The following is a 26913-nucleotide window of genomic DNA, read 5'->3' on the forward strand; positions in this document are numbered from 1 at the left end:
TCATGACATACAAGAATAATTTCAATGTAAAAACATGACAGTACATCAAAGATACACAAAAACATTTCAGAGAAAAAGAAACTTAAAGAGAGATACTATTACGCTGATGCAAGATCCAAGTTAGCTATAACCTTGTTAGCAAGACTCCACTTCACAAATCCACTGGGCCATGGATGCTATGAAGGGACAAATCAGCATTTTTCAAGAATGATTGTTGGAGCGATTCTCTTCAAGCCAATCTAAAGCTTTGTCCTTCGATGGAAGAGGAAACAAAATGTATTGCTAAACTTACTCTGGATTTGGTGAGTAGGAATATATTGATGTATCCTTCCCCAGTCGTTTGTTCCATAATCTCCTTTCTAATGCTAGATGAGGTAGGGCTCTGGGAGTTTGGGCATATCTAATTTTTATTGTGTTGAATACTCACACTTGTTTATAATTTATTCCTTGTGCAATTCCTACTTTTTCATCCTATGACAGCTATTTATTTTGTGATAATTTGTTCAAAAACATTCTACTCACAATTTTCCCCATGATGATCTAGAGTAGAGAAGTAAGTTTTACTTGAAATGAAGGAAAATTCCTCTATGATTTCTCTTAATTTAATCTGGAACTAAAATTTACTAAAAAAAAAAAAAATAGGGCTTTAAAAGTCACTAAATGTCTGAATTCATTAACTTTCTTGGAGTAGGCATCACCCTGAGACTATGTCTAAGTTCTATTATGATCCAAAGTCATGTCCCAAGGAGACTTAAAGTCAAGAATTTCTAAGACCATCTCAACAGGCTTCTAATTCTATTATGGAATGGTGTTCAGGATAGATTTTTAACTCTAATTTGAAAACTTGCAGTTGCTTTCCTACAAATACAAAATTGGGCCATTTACCTGCTGGCAGGAACTAGTTAAATTAAATTTAGACTTTGTTGAAAAAGACCACTTTTTCTTCACTTGGTGAAGTGTTTCTGAAAACTCTGCATCACTGATTATATAAATCAAGGAGCAATTTATATTTTACAGATTCTGCAGAGAATTCAACTGATAGAGTATGATGATCCATTTTCCACCTTTTTTGGAAAGGTTAATACATGACTTAGAAATGACTAGCAGTGCAACTCAAGGCATCTGGTCCACGGGCTGGGACTCTAGGACAGATGAAGTTTGGACCAGAGTGTAACTCAACTTGCTGATCACTGAGAAGTTCTTTTTCCAAAAAACAGAGTCAGATGAAATAAAACATGCGTTTGATAAAGTAGTTCAAGTTACATTCTGGTGTAAGCTTCTTATCTCCTCGAGGACCCATGCCAACTAGGTCACAGACAAGCACACTTTGAGTAGCACTGTTTGGAAGCATTTGCTCTTATTATACTTGTCTACAGTATGCACCCAGAGGTGTAAATAATATAATGCATTTATAACTGGGTATATATCATAAGGGCACAGTGGTAACTGGGATGACATATTATATTAAATAGGACATCTTTTCAGTGTTGTATTCAGTGTTTGTCCTGGTCATGCTCTATACGTCACCCTTGATGATTTCAGTATTTTTTGCCTCTACCAATTTATATATAACTACTCTATAAAAATGTTATTCAATGACCATTTGAATAATATTTAAAGCTATGCCTCATAGTTTGTTCTTTTACATGAAAGAATACTCTATCAAGGTTAAAAATAATTATTTTAGAAACCCTATAATATGACAATGGTTAAAAAATATCTACCCATACATGTATACGTGCACATATATATTTAGCAGTGAAAAAAACTTAAAGTTGGGGAAAATCTAATGCAAATTTTTTTCTTGTAATATTTCAACCTGTCTTTGTGATGAGATTAAGTGAAGTAGAAATATTTTGGTTGAATGTGATTAATTAAAAGCCAGAAAACCTTGAACATTGTGAATTCTATAATAAGTAAAATGATAAAGGCTATGAATACAATTAGTTCTATTTTTCCACAAGAGCATTGCATTGTTATGATGGCAGGAAAAGGTTTAACTAAACTGAGCAATGAATCAGGATCAAGAACTATTTTTATGTGTATTTCTGTAAAATTTTTAAAATTTTGGTTTGCTTTTGAATGTATGAAGCTACAATGATGTTGAACAAGCTAGATAACGATGCCTGGGTCATGAGGGATTGATAATTAGTGCTCAGAATTGGCATTATTCACTCCCCTTCAAACTGGTGGTTCATTCTGTTGATCAAAACTAAAACAAATAAATGAATAAGATATATATGGGCTTTCAAATTCTGAATCAAATCTTGCCATTGAAATACTGGCCCACCTACCAAAATGACCCCGTTATATCTCAATCTATAATTTCAAGTGACATTTCCATGAAATGGTTATGATTTCCATGCTGCCACAGCGTCATCCCAAAAGGCATGAAGGCTGTTCTAGTCAAGCACATTGGGGCTTTGTGAGAAATACTTTATAGCAAAGATATTCTGTAAAAAATTCACTGACATTAAGACAGTAAAGTATGCTATTTTTAATATATATGTCTTTGGAGATAGCACAAACTAATTTGGTTCCTTAACTTGTAACTTAAGGCATATTACACATTATGTATTCTACATTATGTAGAAGGATTCAGTATCTAAGGTACTATTAAGGCTCTTTATTCTGACGCGAAACATGAAAGGTAACTGAAAAGGCACTGCTATTAAAGTCAGAAAGATCTGTCGTTGGTGGAAAGCTACTGCATATTAGCTCTGTGACCTTGAGAAAGTCACTTTATTTCTCTGAACCTCTCAATAAAATGAGTTATACATCTACCTCAAAACCTATTTGTGAGGATTAAATGAGGTAAGGTATGGGAGTGCATTTTAAACTATAAACAAAATACTAATAAAAAATGTTGCTAGTATGTTAAAATCATGAAATTAGAAACACACAATTTTATTTTTCTGTTTTTGATAACATGTGACATACTATTTTCCCCAATGGAATAAAAGACTACTTTCCTAAACATGTTTATAAGATCATTTGATAACTATGGTGTTAAAAAGCATCAGTATGTATAATTAAGATGTCTTAAGCCATCTCGTTGGTATTTAATTTAGATGTCTATATTAAATATCTATGTCCTATCATGGCATTTCACTTCCATCGACTATAAATACAGCTGTGTCCTAGGCTATTTGAGCGTTGTACAATTATGTCCAAACTAGCCTATCTCAGTTACTAAACTGACCAAAATGGTCAAGTTATTTTGATAAAGTAATGTGACTTTATTAAATATTACTCTTCTAAAAACATTGCCAGTCACATTATTACTTTATAGAAAGTTTGTTTTTAAATACTGGGTTGACTGATCATAATGATTTAAGAGGCCAGTTTACTCATTTTGAGAAGTAATTCTTAAGTTATATGGTTTGATAGCTTTTGCTTTGTTTTTCCTCATGACTAACATAAAAATATATTGTGTTTTATTATTCAGTTTTACCCCTATTGAATTATTCTTTGTTCTCAAATTAATGCTAGCAATTACTCATCATTATTTACATGCAACACCAATTTCTTGGTTTGAAAGACAAATAGAAAAGTCTAAATAAAACAACTTTTGTAGAATTTTAGTGTGCTATACTGAGCTGTATTTATTCAGACTACCTTAACATTTGGAGAAAATATAATCTCAGAAAATATTTAAGGGCAAAAAATTAAAACCCTGCTCTTTTTAGCTTTATAATTGCCTCGTGTCAAATTATGTATTTTAAAAACTATGTTAAATAATGCAGTTTTCCAGTCTTTAATCAGTATCATAGAAATGTAAATTTAAAATGTCTTATACCTGTATTTATATTTACCTATACTATATTTGGTTTAAAATGAAATAATAACTATATGTTATTCATTAGCTAAAGCATCCAATCAATATTTTCAGAACTTTAATTCTGAAGTTCATTGACTTTTCTGACTTATTGTTAACAACATGGGGAAATAGTTTTAAAGCTCCTCATGGATCTGTTTAATAAGCATTTCATTTATTTTACCAAATCATGTGTCCCTATATATTAGATACAAAACAATGCCTGGAAAATAGTGAGTAAATTAAAATGGAAACTAGTAATTCCTCACTAAGAAAATATAATGTTCCTTGTGATTTGAATTTGCGAAAAGGTTTCTGGCTGAAAACTCTGAATTTTCTTGGTATGTGTCACAGGCAAATCCAAAAACAAAATTTATATAAAAACTCCTGGCCAAATTGCATAATATTTATGCATAAACTAATTTTGCTACATTATTGGAAATTTAAACTATGGTTCACCATTTCATTATTAAGTGACCCCAATTTTAAGGAATTTCAGTAAACCAATGTCTGCCACTTCTTTTGCAAAATGTCAGGACACCTCTAATTGTACAGAAATGCCCCATGAAACAGCACAAGAAGGAGGCTGAGTAGTCAGCCCATGCCCTGTGCCTTTACTTAGAGTCAGTCATCTCCTAACCTCTGGTCAGTAGTTGAGACTTTTTGATCCTTGTAAGGGAGAAAAATACATTTAGAAATTTGAAAATTTGCCTGAACCTGGTCATGCACTTTTGGACTTGTTCAATCAAATAGTAAAAATATAAATCACCTTTTCTTAAATAAGAAGGTGCATGAAAAGCAATCCAGATAAGCAAGTTTTCTCCATTTCTGGATTTGGCTGCAACATATATTTTTAAAAAGATAAAAAAGTGTCCTTAATGTAGAATTTATTCTAAATGTTCTTCCTTTTCTGAGAGTTCTTTGACCTACTTGCCACTAATGTATTCAAGTCTACTATTCACCCATTACCAAGAGCACAATTCATTAAGAATATTTGCATTTTTGAGTTATAGATTCAAATCTAGTGTTCTGAATAAGTATTATCCTAAGATCACATGAACTAAAGGAAATATTCATTCTTCAAGGGAATTTCATCAAAATCAGTCTGAATGTCATGTCAAAAAGCTGGTCATGTACTTGAAACTTCTGTATTAATAGTAAAACACATCATCTAGATTGGAATGTATAAGACTTTATGAAGACATAGATGAAACTGTTAGTTTGCAATTTCCTGCAATAAAACTGACAGATGAAAATGTTTATAACACAGATTAATCATGTTTTCATCTAAGAATGTTCTACATTCAAAGAGGGGGAATTATAGCCCATATATTATGATGAGCCAAAAGAGCAATGCATTTATTTGTTTATATATATATATATATTTGGAGGGATGTATTTTAAAGTAATCTAATTTATTTAGGATTAAAAATATTATAAACCAAAAAATCATTTTTGTTGATAGCTAATTATTTGGAGTGTATTATAACTTACTAATAAAGACTGTCAACTGTTTATTATTTAGCTTATATAACAAAACTCTTTTCAAATTAAAGATATTAAATTCTAAAAAAAGTTTCTGACTAATTGCTATACACTTTAACAATCAATTAATATTTATATGATACATGACAACTGAAAAAATATTCAACATATTAAATATTAAATTTCATCATCTAAAGTCCTGCTTAATATATTAATTCTAAAAAAGTCCTAAAATAATCAATTATTGATGAAATAACTTTGCTGAGTTTCTTTAAAAGTTTAATGATACATTTTAAGTAGTTAATTAACATAAGTAAATAATAATATGTAAATCCTAAATGTCCCACAATGAAATCAAAATAAATCTTACACATTTTTTGTGCACTTTTCAGTTCACAGCTACTTCATTTATGGACTTTAACTGGTGACAAAAAAAAATGGCTCAAAAAATATCAGCTCCAAAAACTGACAAATGTGCAGCAAAAGATTATGAAAACATGCAGTGGTTTCATTAAATTAACAACAATAAATAGAAAAATGTAACTAACGTATTACCAGTTTGTGCCATAAATTTAGCAGCATCAGCTTGTTCCTGAGGGACCCTTTTTTCATGAACAGATCGAGGTCGCTGACTTTTAATTGTATGATCTCCCATCATTCCAAATTCTAAAGACAGAATAAAGGTATATGAAAGCTTGTGTGCAGACATTTCTCACAAATTACATCACTGTCTCATGCAATATGTTCCTACACAGACCTAGAAGTTACTGATTAAATCCACGATTCTAAATTTTTTAGGCTGATCTGCTTGGAACATTTCTAAACTCAAATCAAAAAAATCTATAAACAAGAACAAGGGTTCAAGAAACAATGCTAACAGTCAGTGAAATGACACATCAGGTTTTAAGTCAGCTGAAGTAACAGACATAGTGTACTCTTTTCTGATCGTGTTTTGCAGCAATACGTGAGAAAAAATACAACCACAGGGCTAACTTTTGTTTTTCAGAGATAGAATCCTGATGCAAACCAGTTGCTTTGCTGAAGAATCATCACCCCCGACAAGTTTTTTCAGCACATCCTTGAGGAGTGAGTGACCCTGTAACCTAGCTTACCTAAGGCAAACATTCACTTGATGGACTGTTTTCCCAAAGACGAGGTTTCCCTTAGTGTCCTCCAAAGCTTATAGAAAATGGTGGCTTAGATAACTCTCATTCTCTCCTGCCTCGTGCCCACATAATTCTTCATCCCTTTTCTAACCACTTGGAAGAGAGTGTTTTCTCCTTTAAAAGCTATGTTTAAGAGAGAGAATGACTCCAGGTTTCTGTTATTTAATCTTTTCAACATATACCTCCTAGGAAAGGAAAATAATCTGGGCCTAACTCAGAGACAGATGGGGGAGAGAAAAAATAAGCTGAACAAAAGAATAGATTCCACATAGTGTACATTTATTTAATCTATATGCTTAGAACTCTGTAAGCATTCCATGCTTATTTCACTGTTACTGTAAAATAATTTGAATAAAACCAAAGCCTGATGAATGGAGTGGTTAGTTCTGGCTCACAGGACTGTAGGTGGGGGAAGAGCATTGCTGAGGGGCAGGGGTCAGTGGTGCTCAATGTTCTAAGAAAAGTTTTGGGTCTTTAACACCAGGTCTTTCATACATGACACACATGACTGGGTAAAATATGTTCTAATGATAGTGCAAATAGATTGCTAGAACTAATAATGTCAACATTTGGGAATGGATAATTTCACCAGCTTATTGTTTTGGCTTTTCCCATACATCTTTAAATCATCTTCTGCTAAAATATTACAATGTACCTTGTATGATTAAGCAGTGTATTTTTTATACACAACTCTGATCTTTTATGCAAGGAGAAAAGACTAGCGCATGTTTTTGTCCAGCCTGGCAGATTTCCTCATAAATATTAAAGTATGGCTCCTGACAGATTGATTTGTCAGAAATTCTTTCAAGATATTCTACGCAAGAGAACATCTCATGAGAAATCTGAGAAATCTAAATGTGTGTTTGTTTTTATCAGTTTAGATAAAATCCAAGGCAGGAAATGGAAATTTTCATAAAATGTCAGTTGCTTTAATCTCATAAAATCCATCACTGTTTTCCATTACTGCCAACATCCTTTCTTTCCATTCATTTATGTGTACGTTATGTGCTGCCTAAACCATGCTTCATTCTGCTAATGAGAAGTATCTAATCACCTATCATCTAATGATTTTGGAAAGTGACCACGTAGAAAATTTATATCTAGACTCCTGCACTATCCAATATTTTGAAATATTATATATAATTGAAATTTCTCTGGATCTGAAAATAGCAAAAGAAATTTAATAGTAATTTTTATTAACAGTATGCTTTACCTTCTGTCCTCTTGAATTTATCATTTAAATTGTGTACGTGTGTGTCTATCATTTAGGGCATCTGAGTCAGAGCACATGTTCACATAAGTAATCTGGGGGCTCTGATGCTTATACTAAGGTAGTTTGGGCACCCGGAGGGACACCAAAGAAAGTATCCCATGCCTACAACTTCCTAACTACAAGGTAACTTTATTACCTGTTCTAGTAGAAGGCAATTCTTCAACTCGGTGGCAGCATGATAATAGCCTGCAATTTGTTTTCTAAGGAAAAATAGTTTACAGGGATTATGATCCTGAAATTTAGGGGTCTGAGGATATAGGTTGGCTCTGAGATCATTTTAAAAGTGTCATATTCAATTTTTAATGATTTCTGAAATTTAAATACAAGTAAAGTACTATTTTTTTTTAAAATAGGCATTAGTATTTCAGTGAACTATTTCACATTATTAGCTGGAATGTAATTGAAGCTTCTCAAACACAAATTTCAAATTTTATATTACAAATTAAATTTCTATATTCTTCACTCTAGTCACTTCTACTTATTAATAATCAATGTTATATGAGCATTAGTGCTAATGCCTTATCATGGGTCCCAGCATTTAAGAAATTCTTCAATCATATGTGGACTTGATTACATAAGTTTTACATAATCGAAAGTTTAAAATAAATTTTCTGATTATTGTTACCAATATAATTTATATTAAAAATTACTTAAAAAATTAAAACTATTCAATAATATGAGGTCTTGATATAACTAAATTCCCTATAAGATAGAAGACATGCTAACAATTTACTTCTTTTTCTCAGATGGAAAAGCCTCACTACGGTGGTATTTTTTTAATGTGCTAGACGGATTGTTTCAGAACTTAAACAATCCTAATTTGTAAGTGAAACACATAAGCTCTTATCTAATTAAGTGAGTTTCTTCTGCTAATGTTTATGTGCCAAGTGTTTAAAAAAAAACTTCTTTGTTTAAGGGTTGTTATCAATGGTAAAATTTAACAACAAATGCTATGGCTCCATCCATTTCTTACAATGGAATACTTTCAAAATATTCGTGCTCTCTTTCAAGATGATATCATATTCAATTTTCTTCATTTCTCATGAATATAAAGGCCAATTGGATCATCTAAACTTAGGGAGAAAAAGCTATCATTTTTGCTATTATTCTCTTATTTAGTGAATATGGGTTGAGGTAAACCTTTAGTGTGTTATGCTTTCTGAATAATATCAGTTCTTCATGGTTGTTGATTTATATTCAAATGATTCTGAGGTGGCAAAGATCATATACTACATTAGTTACACGAGAAAAACAGCATAGCCAAATAAAAAGATGATTTGCTTTGGTAAAAGCAATGAAAAGCAAGTTATGAAATCAAATGAAGTCATGTACAGCATAATATTGTATATGTACATATGGTACATGGCTTATGAAAATACAGGGTTATTTCCTATATCTTTATGTTGATGGTATCGATGAAGTGGTAGATAAATAACTGCGTTCATATATAAAACTCATATGGCTTTCCATGTTTAGGCACATTTTCTCATATACACTTTTTCACTGTGCTTCTTGATAAAAAGCAGTAGTCTCTGGAAGTACGATACAATCAAAGTCACATGAAAAAAAGGTTTTGAAAATCTGTTGCTTTAGGTATAGTTTTATGTCTTTTCTTCTCCCATCCAGGAATATTATAAGTAGATCGTTAAGAAACAAATACACTTGAAAACTGACTCTTGGTAGTCAATTGTCAGTCATGAAGTTTTTGTCTGGAAATCAAGGGTTATAATAATGTGAAGTCATCAAAAAGTTAAAACACACACATATCCACTTGTTATTTTACCATGTTTATTCTTCAATGTATGGACAAGTAGAGCAGCAAATTAGTCGATAACAGTTATTACTGCAAACTATCTTGCAATATAAATATTAACTTCACATTGTTAGCTAGCTTTCCTTCGCATTTCTACAGAAACTATTCTAGCCCACCGTTGCTTCTCAAGAAACTCCCAGAGATATACCCTACGTTTAATCTACAGCCAAATTGCACTACTTTTTGTCATGGAAATGGTCAAGCCAACGCAGCCTTTCTCTTATTTTCCTCCACCTGAAACATCTGCTCCTCCAGCCATGCCTGCAATAAAGTCCTCTCCAAATCCTCCTCAAATGGCACCACCTCCATGAACTAACCAACCAATCAGAATCAGCCTCTGTCTGCCCTAACTTCTGTTCTGCTTTGTATCAATAATGGACTTTTACTTATTAGACTGTGTCTTATTCCCCGAACTGGATTATGAACTTATATGGAAAGGAAGTATGTCTTACAAGTTTTAAAAGCACCTCCTCTTTGCATATAACTGGGGCTCAATATTTATTCTATAAATAACTTTCATGTTAAGAATTGCTTCTCCAAAAGGCAAATTTCTAGATACCTAGAACCATTTCTTTAACTTGTTTGGTGAACAGTTCAATGGGGAAAAGATAAAATTCTTAGAGAAGTACTTAAAAGTTAATTATGTATGACTATGATGGTAAACATTTCTTTTGTCAACAGAGTTAACTATTGTTGCTATTGTCGATAAATATATTCAGATTATTATTTAAATAATTGAAATATTACTTTATTTAGAACTTAAATCTCACTGTCCCAAAACAAAGCTTAATGCCCTAAAACAATGCTTAATTTTTGTCAATAAACATTTATCAATTACTTACTGTTTTAGGTATTAAAATTACAAACATAAGTAAAAAAATGGTCTCTGATATTCTCACACCCAAGAAAACCCACTAAACATGGCCTGATCCTTTCAAATACATAAAATTATTTACCTTAATCAAAACATTAAGCTGCACTTGTATGTTATTAAATTCGTTCATTTATTTTTACACTTATTGGAAACAGAGTTGGCACAATTATGTTGCATGCAGATTTTTTGTGTGCATAAGATGGCCTGGAGATATTTAGGTAGTGAAGAAGAGACCAGATCATCAGTCATTATGATATTCTCCTGTTTTCTGAGATTATTTTAAACAATTTTTTTGCAATATGATTAGACGTAAAAATTGTTTTCTCTCCCTCAACAACTCTTTGTTGAGTGCCTATATAGTCAGGTACTTTATGAAAACATAGAGCTGACTGGGAAAAAGACTATTATCTACATCATCAAAGATATTTCTAGAACTGGCATGAACTATTGGAAACAAGGAATTTTAAAATTAGACAACATTAACTGGAATTCTGAAGAACGCTGTTTAAGAAATACATTTTACTGTTAATTATACATTAATTTCATTTTCCCAAAGAACCAAACAGGAATAGAATAAGTGGATGAAAGACAATTTCCAAAGAATTAATTCAAATTAATGAAAATTATACAATAAATATCAGGAAATATTTAAATAAATTTTGAGAAAATCAAAAATTAATATTAAGAAATATTTAAAATAAATTAATGCATGTTAAGAAATATTAGAAATCTGAGAAATCCATCATTAAAATTTGAAAGGTTAATTGATATTCTTTCCTTCAAATTATTTCTTGGTTCTATTGCCATAATTAGATACATGGTTATAGGCATGAAGATGCTATTTATTACAATAATAAAACAGAATCTTGCTTTTCAAAAGACTCCCACAGAAATGATTTTATTAGGTAGTTGGCCATGACTCTGTTAAGTAAATGGGTGATTTAATGGCACTTCTAAAATGGACAAAACATAGTATAATGAAATGATATACTGATAGTATGTTTATAGAAAAAGTTTAAATGATCAGATGTTTTCAATTAAGTTGTTAAATTATGAAACCCAAACTATTTTATAGAAGAGATTGTCAAATATATTTAGTGTATATACTCTTAGTCAATGATGATATATTCTAATTCATTTTATTTCCAAATAGAAGCTTTGAAATAATTACATATAATGATAGATTCCCTTTAGAACTTTTCAAACATGTATTCAAAAATTATATTATAAAACATCTTATCTAGAATGATTCCAGGACATTTGGGGTATAAACCCTTAAATCATCATTTTTACACTTAGTCTTACTTCTGGGAAGTGTTAGTGAACTGGATGCACCGTTCCATGTAAGAAATCATCAATGTGTGAAATCATGTAGGAATTATTTGTTAATATTTCTTATATATTATCCAATTGCATTTTATGATCTCATCTCTTTTTGAGATAACTTTTGGATTTTTATAAACTATCAGTAATGGTTTGCTTGAAAGATACTTTATTTTTTGGTGATGAGTAAAATAAATGTAGAAGCATATAATAGAGCAATTCTACTTCCAATAGTAAACTAGTAGGATTCATCTTTTCTTGTTGACCTGTATCAGAATTTAATTTAGCATTTTAGAACATCAGCGGCAAAATAAGATGCTATGTTGCGAGTTCCAGCACCTTTTGTAGGGGACTAAAACCCTCACACTATAAGACGTGAATAATCTTATTGCTAAAGTGGCCCAATAAGATCTTAGAGAATGTGAATTACAAGAAAGTAAACTGGGTTGTCCCTGGATGAAGCATTTCTACATTTTCCTAACAAGAACAGGGCTGGCTTGCTTTCCTGCCAAGCTCTTTGACATGCAGAGGGAATCAGGCCCACAGAAAGCTTCTTTGAGGCCTTATTAAGAACCCTGGAAAGTATCTCTACCCGATTAAATGTGAAACTTTTGTAGGGGTTTAAGAGGCAATAAGTGAGAAATCATGGTTTGATTTGAATTTTAGATAGATTACTGTAATTGAAGAATAGAGAGCAGAGTCTAGGGGAACAAAATTAGAGGCAACATAAACTATGAAGAGCTACTGCAATTGTCCATATACAACTATTTGTGATTGGGTAGGGGGTCGGGTTTGATCGATGGGTCACCAGCAGCTCCTAAGCCTCGGGGAGCAAATGGATGGGGTACCCCCATTAGATAAGAATCAGAAGTCCCAGCTTACTGCAGGTTGAGTACATCTTTGGACGACTGGGTCCAAATTGTTGGCAACTAGAGCAATTGTCAGTGCCCCAAAAGTTTACAGGGAAGTGTTTTATAAGAAAGTTTACACTTGAAAAATGGGACACTTTTAGTATGGTATTTTTGAGAGATGTTACCTTTGTATATATGTTACATTATGCATATTGTATTATATGTATTATATTATGCATTCATTTAGAATGTTTAAGAAAAATGATTCCTCTGTGATTTTTTAATTAAGGCTTATATCCATATGGGACTTTTCCACTTGCTGAAGTTCAATCTCATTTCCTATAACAGTACAGCACAGAATAATTTAACTTAAAGCAATATCACTGAACGCATATTTACTGAAAGAAATAATTTAACAAGATACCCCGTGAGAATAATTAGTACATTCTACACTCCAACTGAAAGTTAAAAGATTAGGTAAATTGTTGCTTGACCCAAACATCTCAACATAAATACACAGTGGGTAAGCCATGAAATGGATTTTTCATGCTTTTTCATAAGGCACTGGTATCTGGATAGTTCTGAAACATATTTGCTGCACTTAAACCACCTTCGTGTGACTCACATGATCTCAAGCTTGTACCTGGAGGTAAGAAAGAAGTTCCTTTGTCATTTATGCTTTTTAACTCATCCATTTTGTTCCCACAGAATTTCTTTTTTAGAGAATCTATAAATATCAAAATAAATAGTTCTACTCATGTGTAACCATTTATTGCTATGTTTTTGTGTCTTATCACATAATGTTTTAGTTTACAGCAGTATCATTGTATACATGTTTACTGAAAGAAATATCAAAACTGAGCTTTTAATGAAAATGATTCCACTAAGACATACATATAGTGATTACAGCAATTTCTAAAAATAACTATAATGCCATCTTAACTATCCTCTCAATACTCTAGCTTATTTTTCAGGGACACATGAATACATGTGGATAATAGTTTCAGTACTTTTCAAGTCTATAAATTATCCTTATAATCAATTAACATATATTCAAACTTGTTTCCATCATTTATCATTATCTATATTGAAGCCCAAGGGGCATTCTATAGAGAGAACTAAAAATGATTAGCCATTTCAAAGCAGTGTTTCAAATACCTAGAGACAAGGAAGACCATTAAACTAAGATGTGAGGTGCAGCTGAATTGTCAGGGTGGACAAATAAAGTGAAGACCAGCAGATGCAGCTCCTGTTTTGAGCATCACACCTGAAGTTCTCCGAACATTTTTCCTCCTGTTGCAAAAGGGGATTCTGGGAACAGGGTCTCTGAGGTCTTCTGAAGCTCTAAAATTGCATTATTTTCTCAGGTCAGAAGTTGACACGTGAACATAACATACAGGCTGTCTCTCAGCAGACCTGGAGGCCTAGAGGCTCTGACCAAGGTTGACTGGGGTGTGCAGAGACACACAGGCACCCGAGTCTAAGTAAAACACAGAGTTGTAGTTGCTTCTAAAGCTTTTCTTAAGTCACTCAGTGTGGAACAGTTCCCTGGATGCATGTCTAAGCACCAAAGCAAGGTTTACTTTGCATGGGAGGTCTCAAGATTGCACAGTACTTATTTAAACACCTTAGCCAGCATCCACGCTGGAGAGGGAATTTTTTAGAAGACAATATGCTTTCAAAGGCAAAAATAGTGAAGGGAGGAAAAATGTTAGATATTTTTGGTCTATTTTCTATCAAAATACAACACCCCTCTTCATCCTAATTAGTGCTTTTTCTTGTCCAATTTTGCTTGATATTAATACTATTATTGCTGCTTTGTTAATGTCTTTGCTACATTTTTTTCCATATGCCTTCTACTCTTCAGTGTCATTTTGCTTTAAGCATATATCTTATATAAAACATGTAGAGTTGTATTTTAAAAATCCCATCTGATCCTCTTCCTTTTAGTAGGAAATTAAATCCACTGACATCCATTATATTTATTATAAGGTTGGACTTATTTCTTTCATCTTATATTAGGATTTCTCTTTAGCATATTTTCTTGCTGTTTCTTCATTTTTCCCCTATTTAAATTTTTTTTGGATCAGTAGGAATTTTCAGTCACATTTTTTCCTCTAGTTATCCTTCTTCAATTATTCCAAGTGCTGTACACTAATTTTATCACATATACTTAAGTAAACTTTTAAATCTATCACTATCTATAGTGAATCAATCTGTACTCTTTCCCAAACCAAGACAAGAATTTGAGTGTGCTACCCATGTCTCACTGTCTTGATACTCACATATCATTCATTTCCAAATGATTGTATATTGTGCTGCAATAATTAGATTTAACTATTAGTCTAACTATCAGTATTAATTTCTTTGTTGATCTTTCTTAGATTTGTTTAATTTTGCTCAAGTACATCGTTTAACAGAGAAGAGTCTAAAATTGACTCATCTTGCCTTCACACTTGAATGCTAGTTTGGCTAGACCTAGAAATTTAAGGTCAAGAAGTTTTATCTCAGTTCCTGGACCAGGGATTGAACCTGGACCCCCAGCAGTTAAAGCACTGAGTCCTAGCCGCTGGACCACCAGGGAACTCCCAAGGTCGAGAAGTTTGTTTTTCATACTGAACTTTGATGATAACTTGGACCCTGAATACCGGTATCCAGTGTTGCCTGTGAGATGTCTTCTGGTAAGAGAATCTGCTTTTCTTTCTGGAAGGCTTTTTTGGGATTTTTCCTTTTATCCTTGGAAATTTTACCAATGTATGTCTGGATATCAGTCTTTCTCACTCAGCTTACTTGGTACTCTGTTCCCTTTCCATACAAGGACCAACCCTTTAGCTGAGCACACTGAGGGCTTTTCTCCAACTTCCTCTTTTCTTGGTTTCCTTCCATATCGGGGTGTGGAGGTTCGGAGTTACTGCAAGCTGTCCTCTGCTTCCATCCTAGCCCCTCTGTTTCCACTAAGAACTTCCTCTGAGAAAAGTCAACCCCAGATTTCTGACTATTAAAGGATAAGTGCAAACCATATTACTTTCCATGTCGTTCTCTGAACAGTTCTCTTTCCTACTTATATAAGTCTTTCAAAAGCATATCCTCTAATTGCTCACTTTCCCCTCGCCCAATAATGTCAGGCTATCTGACTTCAAGCCTCCTTCCCGGAATGAAACTGCTCTCTGGGAAGTCAGTTGCCTCTTAGAAACTGTCACATTCATCCTGATTCCTTCAGCATTTGACACCCTCCCACGCTCCCCCATCCCACAACTTTTCCTAAAACGTTCACCTCCCTTGGTTTTCAAAGCTGACGATTTGATTTTCTTCCTCTTCCCTACTGCCTTCCATCTCTTCCATTGCTTTAGTGGCTCTTCATCCTCTAAAAGCTAAGTTTTCCCCTCAGGATTTATCTCAATACTCTCTCTCTGAGAAATTCCACCCATTCCTACAGACTCAGGTACCGCTCTTGGGCAAGCAACCATCAGTCTTCCACTCCTCTAGGCTGAACTATCTCCAGACCACCTACACTACAGTGCCCCCTAGATACTGTGACACAAACTTAGTATCTATGAAAACAAGCTAATCCCTGCCTTTACGAGAGCCGGTCCTAGATGTGCATTTCAAATTTAGTTTTAATAAACATACAGTGCTCAAGATAAATCATTTGTGAATAAAGAGCAAAATAAAAGTTGACCAGAAATAGTGCAGAAATTTTTCTTAGATTTATCAAAAATATCCTGATGGACCAGTTTGGTTATGTAAAGATGGGCCTTGGCACTAAATCTGGAAAACTAAAGGTGATAGAGAGATATTATTTTGGATAATAACAGAGGAATAATTTGAAATTTACTGAGGCTGCCAGGGAGACAAGGTGAGGCTTCCTGGGGAAAATAGAGGAAGGAGGTGAGGTTAAAAGGAGAGGCTTAAGGAGTAAGGAGAGAACCGTCCAGAAAAATGGTGGAAAGTTGAGACCAGAGGAGAAAACTGTGAGATTCCATGTGGAAGGAACATCAGGATCAATTTTAAGAACACTGATACTTAAGTATAAATACTGTGCTGGGGTGAAATAAAATCCCTCTACACTACAACCAACTTTTATTAAAAGCCTATACCCTGTATTAGAAATATTTACAAAGAGGTGATTAAAGAAAAGAAAGATTGATTTCACATTGAGGTTGGCAAGGGACAGAATAAAGAGAATAGCCCAGACACAAAATACAAAGCAACGATTGATGATATAGCTAAAATACATGTAAGAGTGGATGGGCAGGAACACATAATTCCTCCCTCAAAAAATCCTTAGAGATATTGGGAGTATATTGAATTTATAGTTCTAAATTATGTGTCAGATCAAGCCAAGTGTTTGTTTAAAATTTATACTAAGGTAAAGATAGTCTTCCAAAGGCTGGAGAATTTGGGAGTACATCAATGATAACTGTAGGGTTACAACTTGACATTCTTATACTGGGCTCTGGGTAGCTCATACTGTAATATATATTAAACATGGTCCCTCAGCTGATTTTGTACTTTCTGAACCATATGCACACTCTAACCTAATCTAGCAAGGAGTCCTAAGTTGTTTACTAGTCATCACCTAACTGGGTTCTTCAGGACTGGTGGCCAAGTGGCCAAGGATTGGCAGAGAGGGTTAAAGACGGCATCTCTTATATGCTAAATCCTTCCCTATTTCGGTTTAGGGCTTTTTCTTCTTCCCTCACCCCAACCTTCACAGGAGACACTAGCTTTGACTATTGTGAACTGTTTCACCAAGACTTAAGTGGGAGACATAATTAAAGTTTTGCTTTTCTGAAGGAAAAACAATGTCTTCTTTGTGTTGTAGTTTTAATTTTTTAATGTTTTCCTTAATTATAATATCTCTTCAAATCGATGTATTCTGTATATTATTATCCCTTTGCCAGAAGTATATGTCAGGGTATGTCTTCTAGGCTGGGATATACCTGGCATAACAAGTTATTTTAAAGTGAATATATTGGATTTTTGATGACTAAAGTTTGATGAGTCAACACTGTAAAATAGCTGTACCAAAACTCAATAGAAACTTTTGAGTTTGGGATTGACATGTACTCACTGCTATATTTAAAACATAACCAACAAGGACCTACTGTATAGCACAGGGAACTCTGCTTAATATTATGTAACAACTTAAATGGGAAAATAATTTGAAAAAGAATAGGTACATGTATATGTAGAACTGAATCACTTTGCTGAAAATAACACAACATTGTTAATCAACTCTACTCCAATATAAAATAATTTTTTTTTAAAAAAAAGATCATTAAGAAAAACTTTGGTTGCATTTTCTAAAGTGTGGAATTCAGGACTTTTGGTCTACTTAGCATTTAGTTGTGGTCATTAGTGTTTTACAGAGGAATATTGATAAATATGTAGAAAGAATAGTGCTCAGAATGGTAAAAGAGTGAGAAATGGAGTGAAGACTGTCTCAAAAATTATAGTTTAGTGTCAGGCTTATTTTGGAAGTAAATTTTGAGTGCCCAATGGATAAGCGCTTCAGGGAAAAGAATCTAGTAGAAAAACTAGGGAAAACTTAAAGAATCAAACCTCATTTTAGAATTATAATCTCTATAAGTACCACAAAAATAGATTCTTATTAGAATCAAACATTGGGTATGTTTAGCTTGGAAAAAAAACTCAGGAAGAAATGATAATTTTCTTTGGATATCTGGAAACCTTAAGTAGCAGAAGGATTACAAATAAATTAACTATGTTGTTTATTAAGAAAGAATTAAGGGGAAGGGTCAAATCCATAGGAAGAAATTTCTAACAAATTGGGGTCCATAAAACAGAGTGGGTGGCCATATGAAATACGAAGCTGTTAATCAGTGGAAGGGAAGTACTTAAGCAGCGGCTGTGCGACTAATGAGTATTATAGCAATAATTCCTACATGGATGTATCTCGGATTCCTAGAATCTGTGATTCTTCCTGTTCCCCCAACCCCATAGTCTATCAATTTTCCACTGTCATGTCTCCATCCAAAGCATGTCCCAAATCTGTCAAGGTCTCTTCAGCTCCACCACCACCACTCAGGTCCACACCCCACTAGCCTCCAGCACTGGGATCATTGCAATGACCTCCTAACTGCCCCCCACCCCTGTCACCACTTCTGCTTACAATCCAGTCTCCACAGAGCAGAAAGACAGACCTTTTAAAAGATAAAACAGATACTGTAAATCCTCTTCTTAAATTCCTTTCATGTCTTCCCAACTCTTAGAATAAAATCTAAACTCCTTACTCTGTGTCTTATTAAGAGCCCTGTGTAATCTGCCCAGCCTACATTTCAAAAACCATCTCACATCCTTCTCCCCATGACTAACCGTGTTCCAGCCACACTGGCCTTCTTTTAGCTCCTTAAACATACATGATTTCTTTCACTGGAAAGCTCTTCTGATCTTTGCATGGTTGATTCATTCTTGTCACTTTTATCAAAGCTAAAATCTCACCTCCTTCCAGAGGTGGTCCCTGACCACCAAATACAAATACAGTCATTCTCTAAGACCTGAATTTAATTCTCTACAGAACTTATCAATATCTGTGTTGTTTTTGTTTTTATGTATTTGTTTAATAACTGTATCCATCAACACACTAAAATGAGCTTCATAAGACTAGGAGTCTTGTCTGTCTTGTCCATCACCATATCTTGTGCCTTGTAAGTGACTAAAAAGTACTTTGGAATGGAGAGAGAGAGGAAAAACAGAGGAAAAAGGGGAAGAACTTTATTATTATTGAATAATATCATGATCTTAATCTTACTCACTGTACTCTGGGTGACTTCCTCAGATCTACCTTCCAATTCACAAACATTCCCCTTGACAGTGTCAAATTAGTGTTTAACCCATCTACTGAATTTTTAACTTCATTGACTATATGTTTTATTTTTGGTAGTTCTATTTTTTCCAAATCTATTTTCTGTTATGTTGTTCTGTATTTATTATTTCTTTATTATTTCTATACTTTAAAAAAAAAACACTTTAAACATATCTCTTTTATGGTTTATTTAAGGATTTTGCTTGTTTGTTTTCTATTTCAGAGCGTGCTCCTTGCATTACATCTGCTGATTCCCCGGCATGACTTTTGTTTTCTCCTATATTTTATTTCATTTTGTATTATTTTATTGAGTGTTCATCTTGCACAGCATTTTCTCCCCTATGAAACTCCTATAATCCTCACTGTAAAAACATCCTTTCACAGCAGTAAATTTCTTGGTTCTAGGTTGCTATATCACAAAAGCATCAATTTCTATCATATACCTGCATGGCAAGTGCTACTATTTGTTTCTTTTGTTGGAGGGTGTGCCTTTTTTCTCCCCACCAAGGCTCTTGAAAGAAGGTGAGCTTCTTTCTCACTGTTTCCTGGGGCCATCAAATAAAATTTCTCTAAACCTCCTTTGACAGAAAGGGTAATTCTGTGAGGCCCCAGGCTTTATGTAGTTGAATTGATTTTAGTTCTCCAAACCTACACATGTTGAGGACATTCTTCTCTCCACATAGCAACAATGAAATCCTAATTCTTAACCATTTAGAGCTTATAACTATCCAAAACATTTAAAAGCCCCCAGCTTACCCCTAATACTTTGTCTTTTGTCTTTTTATTGTTGTTGTATTTTATGGACACCTATAAATCTCCTTTTATTTTCAGTATGCCTCACTTTTGTTGTCCTAACATTTTATCCAGCATTTCTATGAGTTTTTATCAGGGCTGGGGTCCACCCACATCACTCATTCTGCCATATTGTTCGAATCCTTTCCAAAAGTTAGGTATTGTGTTTAAGTGCTATCTTCATCATGAGTTAGGTCCTATTATTATTCCCATTTTAGACATGGAGATGATGACGTTTCAAGAGGTTACATTACTTGTCCATCACTGTACAGTGAGGATGTTTTGGGCTTGGGATTCAAAAAGGTCACATATAATTGATGCCCAAGCCAGGCTTTCAAGTATAAGGCTATATAATTAATAGAATCCCTTTCAACTTTAAAATTAATTTTATATCCTTGCACTTTGCATGGTTTATTTCCCTACATTGGAATATGTGGTTTCATGGTGTTAATAATGATGGAATATATAATCAGGCTAGTGTTTGCTCAGAGATTTTAATAATCTCAGCTGCAGTTCACTTCCAATTGCTTTGTAGGTTTTCCATGATACTCCATGGGAAGGAAAATATGCTAAATTAAGAGTTTCACAAAGTGAATTAATATTAAGATGCCCTAAAAAAGTATAATCTTATAGTGTCATTAACATGAGGTTGAATATAATGGAAATATTTTAATGGTGAGTAATGTATCATACTGCTCCTTCCCTAATGTTTTCACCATTGGCAGTAGATGCCTTTTTAACTTGCCTTTACCAAAATTTCCTTTACTGAGCATAAATAAGAAGATGCATTTATATTTTCAATAAAGAATTTAAAAGTGTGAGTACTAGGCCACGTTACATTCATTCAGGAAGAGGCATATAAAAAATCAGATAAATTTATATATTCAATCTTTCAGTTACTGAGACTTAAAGGTTTTCTGACTCCAATTTTAATAAAAGAATAAAACTTTACAACAGTACTCAATTCTTCTTAGTAAATGGCCAAAAAAGAACTGAACTCCTTTACCAGACAAGCAATCCGTTAATCATTCATAAAGGTCATGACTGAGCCACACAAGAACTTAATTTTTCTGCGTGACAGTGCTCTGTTTTTCTCATACCCTATGGTTTTAGAGGATCAGAATTTCCCACTACCTCAAAACACTAGCTTGACCTCAAAAACAAGTCTGGAAAAAATATTCTTCCAGACATTAAAAAAATGCAACATGAACAAATACCAAATGATGTTTGACATTTAAGAATGACCTTTGTGCAGCAAATAAAGTCATTTTCCAAAAAGCCAACATTCAAACTTTCCCAGAAACACACTTGCAAATGAAAAGACATCACCAGCTAAAACAGTAATTGCTAGCCATAAACCTTTTTTTTTCTTTTTTTTTTTTTTTGCAAACACCACTAAAATTAGTGAAGTTAAATGCCCAGATTAAGAAGAAATGCTCCTTCGATTCTCATGTCACTTTTGTAGCACTGCTGAATCGGTTTTGCTAACTTTACTGAATGAACATTTTCTTTTTGCTAAACTGCCTTCTCTTGCAGCCTCCTCTAAAGATGGAGAGCATCTTATGCCAGTATCCAGACAGTCTCACTGAATTTAGTGACTTACAGATTTAAAGGAGGTTCATGGTTTGCTGTCTTGACCTCAGGTTTTGCCCTTGAAATCTCACACTGATTCTATAAAAAGCAATCTCCAGGATTCCTGGAGCAGGTTGTCTGGAAAATAGTGGTTAGAAGCATTTTGGTTCTACCCTGAGACCAGCCAGTAAGTGATATCAGCAAATACATTAACAAAGTTACCATAAAATTCTTATATGCATATACCTAGAGAAAACAATAATTCAAAAATTACATGCACCCCAGTGTTCACTGCAGCACTATTTACAATAGCCAAGACATGGAAGCAACATAAATGTCCATCAACAGAGGAATGGATAAAGAAAATGTGGTACATATATACAATGGGATATTACTCAGCCATAAAAGGGAATGAAATAGTGCCATTTGCAGATCCGTGGATGGACCTAGAGATTATCATACAGAGTGAAGTAAGTCGGAAAGAGAAAAACAAATATTGTATAATATTGCTTATATTTGGACTCTAGAAAAATGGTACAGATGAACTTATTTGCAAAGAGAAATAAAGACACAGATGTAGAGAACAAACTTATGGATACCAAGGGGGTAAGGGTGGTGAGATGAACTGGGAGATTGGGATTGACATATATACACTACTATGTATAAAATAGATAACTAATGAGAACCTACTAATAATAGTGTCACTTATACTATACATTAAAGTGCAGACATTCAAAATTAGGTATGTCTGTTTTCAAGGCCTATGTTCATTGCTCTACAATATTAAAGTAGATACACAAAGGGACAGCATCTATCCCCTGAGTAAAAGTAATTCAAGTTCATTATGGAAAAAAAGACGCCAGAAAAAAAAATTATGTTTATCCCTATTCCAAAAATTTCTTAGTACTGCCAAAAATTTCTTACTACCATTATCTTCCAAGTTTTAAACTTTCTTTTGGGGGGAGGCATATGTCATAAGATGTTATGAGGTTTCCTTTAGAACTTGTACAAGGGTGACGTTATAGTGCAAAGATTTCACTGTTGAGAACAAATTTACTGAATTAAATCTCCAGCATCTGCCATGGACACAAGAACAGCTTTTACCATTGAAAGTCATCCCAAGGTAAGGGTATTGATGGTGTTTTTCCCAAAAGAAGAAAAAGAGGTCTCTGGAGAATCACTGATATATTTAGGGAAGACTAAAACATTTTCTGGTTGGACATTCACTGAAATCATCAGACTTGCTTGTCAGCCATGTGTTGTCACATAAAGAGGAGAAAGCACCAGTGGGAGATGATTCAATGAGACCACGTCAACTAAAAATACAAGAGTGGGTTAGTTTTTGCAGCTGAGGGAGGGGGATGAGGATATGGATATCTTCAGGGTTTAAAGATAACAAGATTTAGAAGGAATGGAAGTGATACCTTCTATGGGCAATCAGAAAGTCACAACAAGGAATCACTTTTGAGAATTTTATGACTTCACTTTCAGTTTAAGATGAGAATGAAACTTCTTCGTGAAAATGTAGGCAGATGAACTAAGAAAGTCAATATGCGGATATATATATACACACACACACACACACACACACACATATATATATATATATTTTTTTTTTTTTTGCAAGAAGCACTTTTAACTGGCCAAGGAAAAGGGTTTTGTTTTTGTAAAAAGTCAGATCAATATATTTCCAGGAAGTAATTTTCACCCCTACATATTTTCACATAGAGATGTTACTCTTTTTCTATTTACAGTGCTAGGTACAGACTAAGTATTTAACAAATACTTATGGCTTGATCAGTTGGTTGAAGATAACCCAGACTTGCCTGAGGCGTGGAAAGTACAGGGTGAAATAGGAGGAAAGAAATTAGAGATTGGTGAATGTGCGTGAAAAAGGACTTTCCTCTCTGGTTAATAGCTTGCCCAGGCGAGAAAGTGCATTTGAAAATTTCCAAAAGATCTCTCTCCAAGAGCAAACTATTATTAATTTCATTCTTTAAAAACAGAAAATAAAATAGTCATCTTGGTTTCTAAAGCTTCCTCATTTTAAAGCTTATTGACTTTTTCCTGTGATAAAGGTTGGGTGAGGTCTACAAAACAAAGAAGGATCAGAAACTGCTTTGGGAGAAGGCCCACATTTGGGATTGGAAGAGGAAAGTGGAACTTTGAAGTAAGATTGAGAGATAGTGAAAGCAGACAGAAAACCTAGGAGAGTATTTCACCAGGGAAGCCCAGCATTCAATGAATAAAAGGGAGTTTAGAAGGTTACTGGATTTGGAGATTAGGTAATAAATGGTGACCCTCAAGAATCAAATAATTTTCAAAAAGATGAAAGAGAAATAACTTGATTAGAAACAGAAAAATTAGAATTGAACATTGATAAAGCCAACAGATGTGTCTTTTTGAGATTCTAATAAATGCAATGAAGAAATAAAATATGCATAAAATTAAAAGGGGAAGAGATAACCATATAACTTATTGATTTTAATATTAAGGAGATTATATTTGTAAATATTAAGATTTTATTGAAATTAATAATTTTCAGAAAAAATTAGCAATAGTAATTCAAGAAGAAGGAAAAATACTTAATTGCCCAATAAACAAAGAGGACAGAAAATGTTGTTAAAGAACTATATGCAAATAAGGACCAGTTTCATATACCTTGGGAGAGGCTGACTTTTAAACTTTTATAACAAAGTTATTTCCTGATATATACAAAATGTTATAGAACTTGCAAAAGATGAAAAACTACCTAATTTGTTTTATAAAATTAGGATATCAAAGATAGCAAAATATAACAAACAAAATGGTTAAAAATAAAAAGCATAAAGCAAAATAATTTATGTGAAAATCCTAAATAAAATGCTAGGATGAAATTAATAGTGCATGAGAGGAAAATGTCTCTCACAACTGGGTAAGGTCTGTTCACGAAATTATGTATCAATATTAGAACATCTTTGATAAAATGTATACCTTTAGAGAGATCTGGAAAAGCCTGAAATTCATCAACTTTTCTTAATTAAAATTCTTTTAAAACTAGTGTAAAACAAAGACTGTTGCCCACCCTCCAGTTCTACAAGGGGCAAGTCATTAGCCACTGCAGTCACTGACACAGTGCATCTAAAAGGAGTTCAGGATGAAAAACAGGATAAAGGGCTCTGTGCTTTGGAAAAACAGGCCCCTTAGATAGTTAGGATGCATGTCTCAGGAAAAAACGTTAGTGAGCCCATATTCTTGCATCTTCCCATACACAGAAAAGCACTGGAACCATTAACTGAGTTGCCCACTCCTCAGGACTAGCAGTAATCTTTCACCCAGAAGTATGCTTGGCTGCATGCACCCTCTTCGCCAAAATCATACACACACCGGCCTCTCCCTTTACCTCTTCAGAGGAGCAGTTCCTCAGAATTACTGACAGGCTGTCTCCTGGGCTAGAGTCCTCAGTAAGGTCCCTGAATAGAATGAAAACTCACAGCTCTCACACTGTGCGGTTTTGTTTTGTTTTGCTATTTCAGCCAACACTCAGAATCCTCAATCTGATTAGGGAAAACAACCACAGAAGTATCAAATCAACAGCCTTATCATACTTAGAAACAAAACTCTAGAGACATGCTCATAAGTAAAAAGCACAAAAAAGGATGCTCATAATAACAATGATTGCTTCACATTGGTTTGGAAGTGGAACCAACACAATTAGACTCAAAGCATTTATACAACACACATAGTGGGAAAAGAAACCAATTGTCTTTATTTGCAGACAAAATTATTTACCTAGACAGACCAACTGAAAAACTGGTAGAATTAATAAGATGTCATTATGTCTGCATATGTGATAAAATACCCAAATTAATAGCCTGACTACAATCAAAAATAATAAAGTATGAATATTTTCTTAAAGTATACTAAAATTATAACACAAGCAATTAATTTAGCAATAAATACGCAAAAGCTTTCTGAAGCAAAACTACAAACCTCAGTCAGAATTACAGAGTGTGCCAGACACTGTGCTTCACAGTAGGACGTACAATTACCCTTCATATATGTATAACGTTGTTTTGAGGTTTATGAAGATGAATAGTCTTGCCTAATGGCCTCACAGATAAGTGGCAGGAGGAAGAGAACAGGAGGGCAAGAAAAAGGGAGGAAAAAGAGAAAGTGGTGGTTACACAGGCTAATAGTCACAGACATAAGAGATTTTACTGTCGAAGGCATTCTGTACACCGTAAAGATTTGGTTTATCAGAAACATCATAAATATAAGCTAAGGTTTAACAGCAAACCGGCAAAGATATCTGTGGTACTGTTACATGAATACACAATTAACAGACAGGGTTTCCCTGGTGGTGCAGTGGTTGAGAGTCCGCCTGCTGGTGCAGGGGACGCGGGTTTGTGCCCCGGTCCGGGAAGAGCCCACATGCCACTGAGCGGCTGGGCCCGTGAGCCACGGCCGCTGAGCCCGCACATCCAGAGCCTGTGATCCGCAACGGGAGAGGCCACAACAGTGAGAGGCCCGCGTACCGCAAAAAAAAAAAAAAAAACAGACAAAAATGATAATAACTAATACACACGCTGACTCCACTAGCAAAGCAGATAAGATAAATTGCAAGAACAAAAAATTATTTTAATGTATTAGATTAGCAAAAGTTCAAAGTGAGACAATCCTTTGAAGAGCTCATTTCACGAAGTGAACGCTCAGAGAATGCTCCTGGAATCCGAACTATCTCAACCTTTGTCTTTAGCAACAGGGCGATTTTTACCAGGAACTTTAAAACTGTCAATATTGTGTATTGACTGGGCAACTCTACTTTCCTGAATATACTAATATCTGATTAAAAATACTGGAGATGTGGTCAAACATGTATGATCAAATGTTTGTTAGTTTCTAATAGCAAACAATCAGAAACTAAGCAACTAGGAATTAATGAAATGAATGCAGCAGTTAAAAACCATTCCCAAGAAATTTTAATGGCAAAGGAAAATGTTCTTGCTATATTTATAAGCACAGTAAAAAAAAACAACCAACCAAACAAGCAAACAACTCAAAAAGAAACCCAAAAGACAAAAATAGGCCCACAGTATTTACTTCTGTGAAATAAACAATTTTTGTGTGTCTTTATAA

General features: G+C 33.9%; 1 protein-coding gene across 1 annotated transcript in view; it reads right to left on the minus strand.

The window, feature by feature from the left end:
- The window catches only part of ADGRB3 (adhesion G protein-coupled receptor B3), an 815189-nt gene that overhangs the window by 499703 nt on the left and 288573 nt on the right, over positions 1 to 26913 (minus strand). Inside the window, exon 4 of the mRNA XM_032651211.1 lies at positions 5858 to 5968. Within this exon, the coding sequence (XP_032507102.1) occupies positions 5858 to 5968 (111 nt within the window). The remainder of the gene's footprint in view (positions 1 to 5857; positions 5969 to 26913) is intronic.

Source organism: Phocoena sinus, chromosome 12 (genome assembly GCF_008692025.1).
Source record: "Phocoena sinus isolate mPhoSin1 chromosome 12, mPhoSin1.pri, whole genome shotgun sequence".
NCBI lineage: Eukaryota > Metazoa > Chordata > Mammalia > Artiodactyla > Phocoenidae > Phocoena > Phocoena sinus.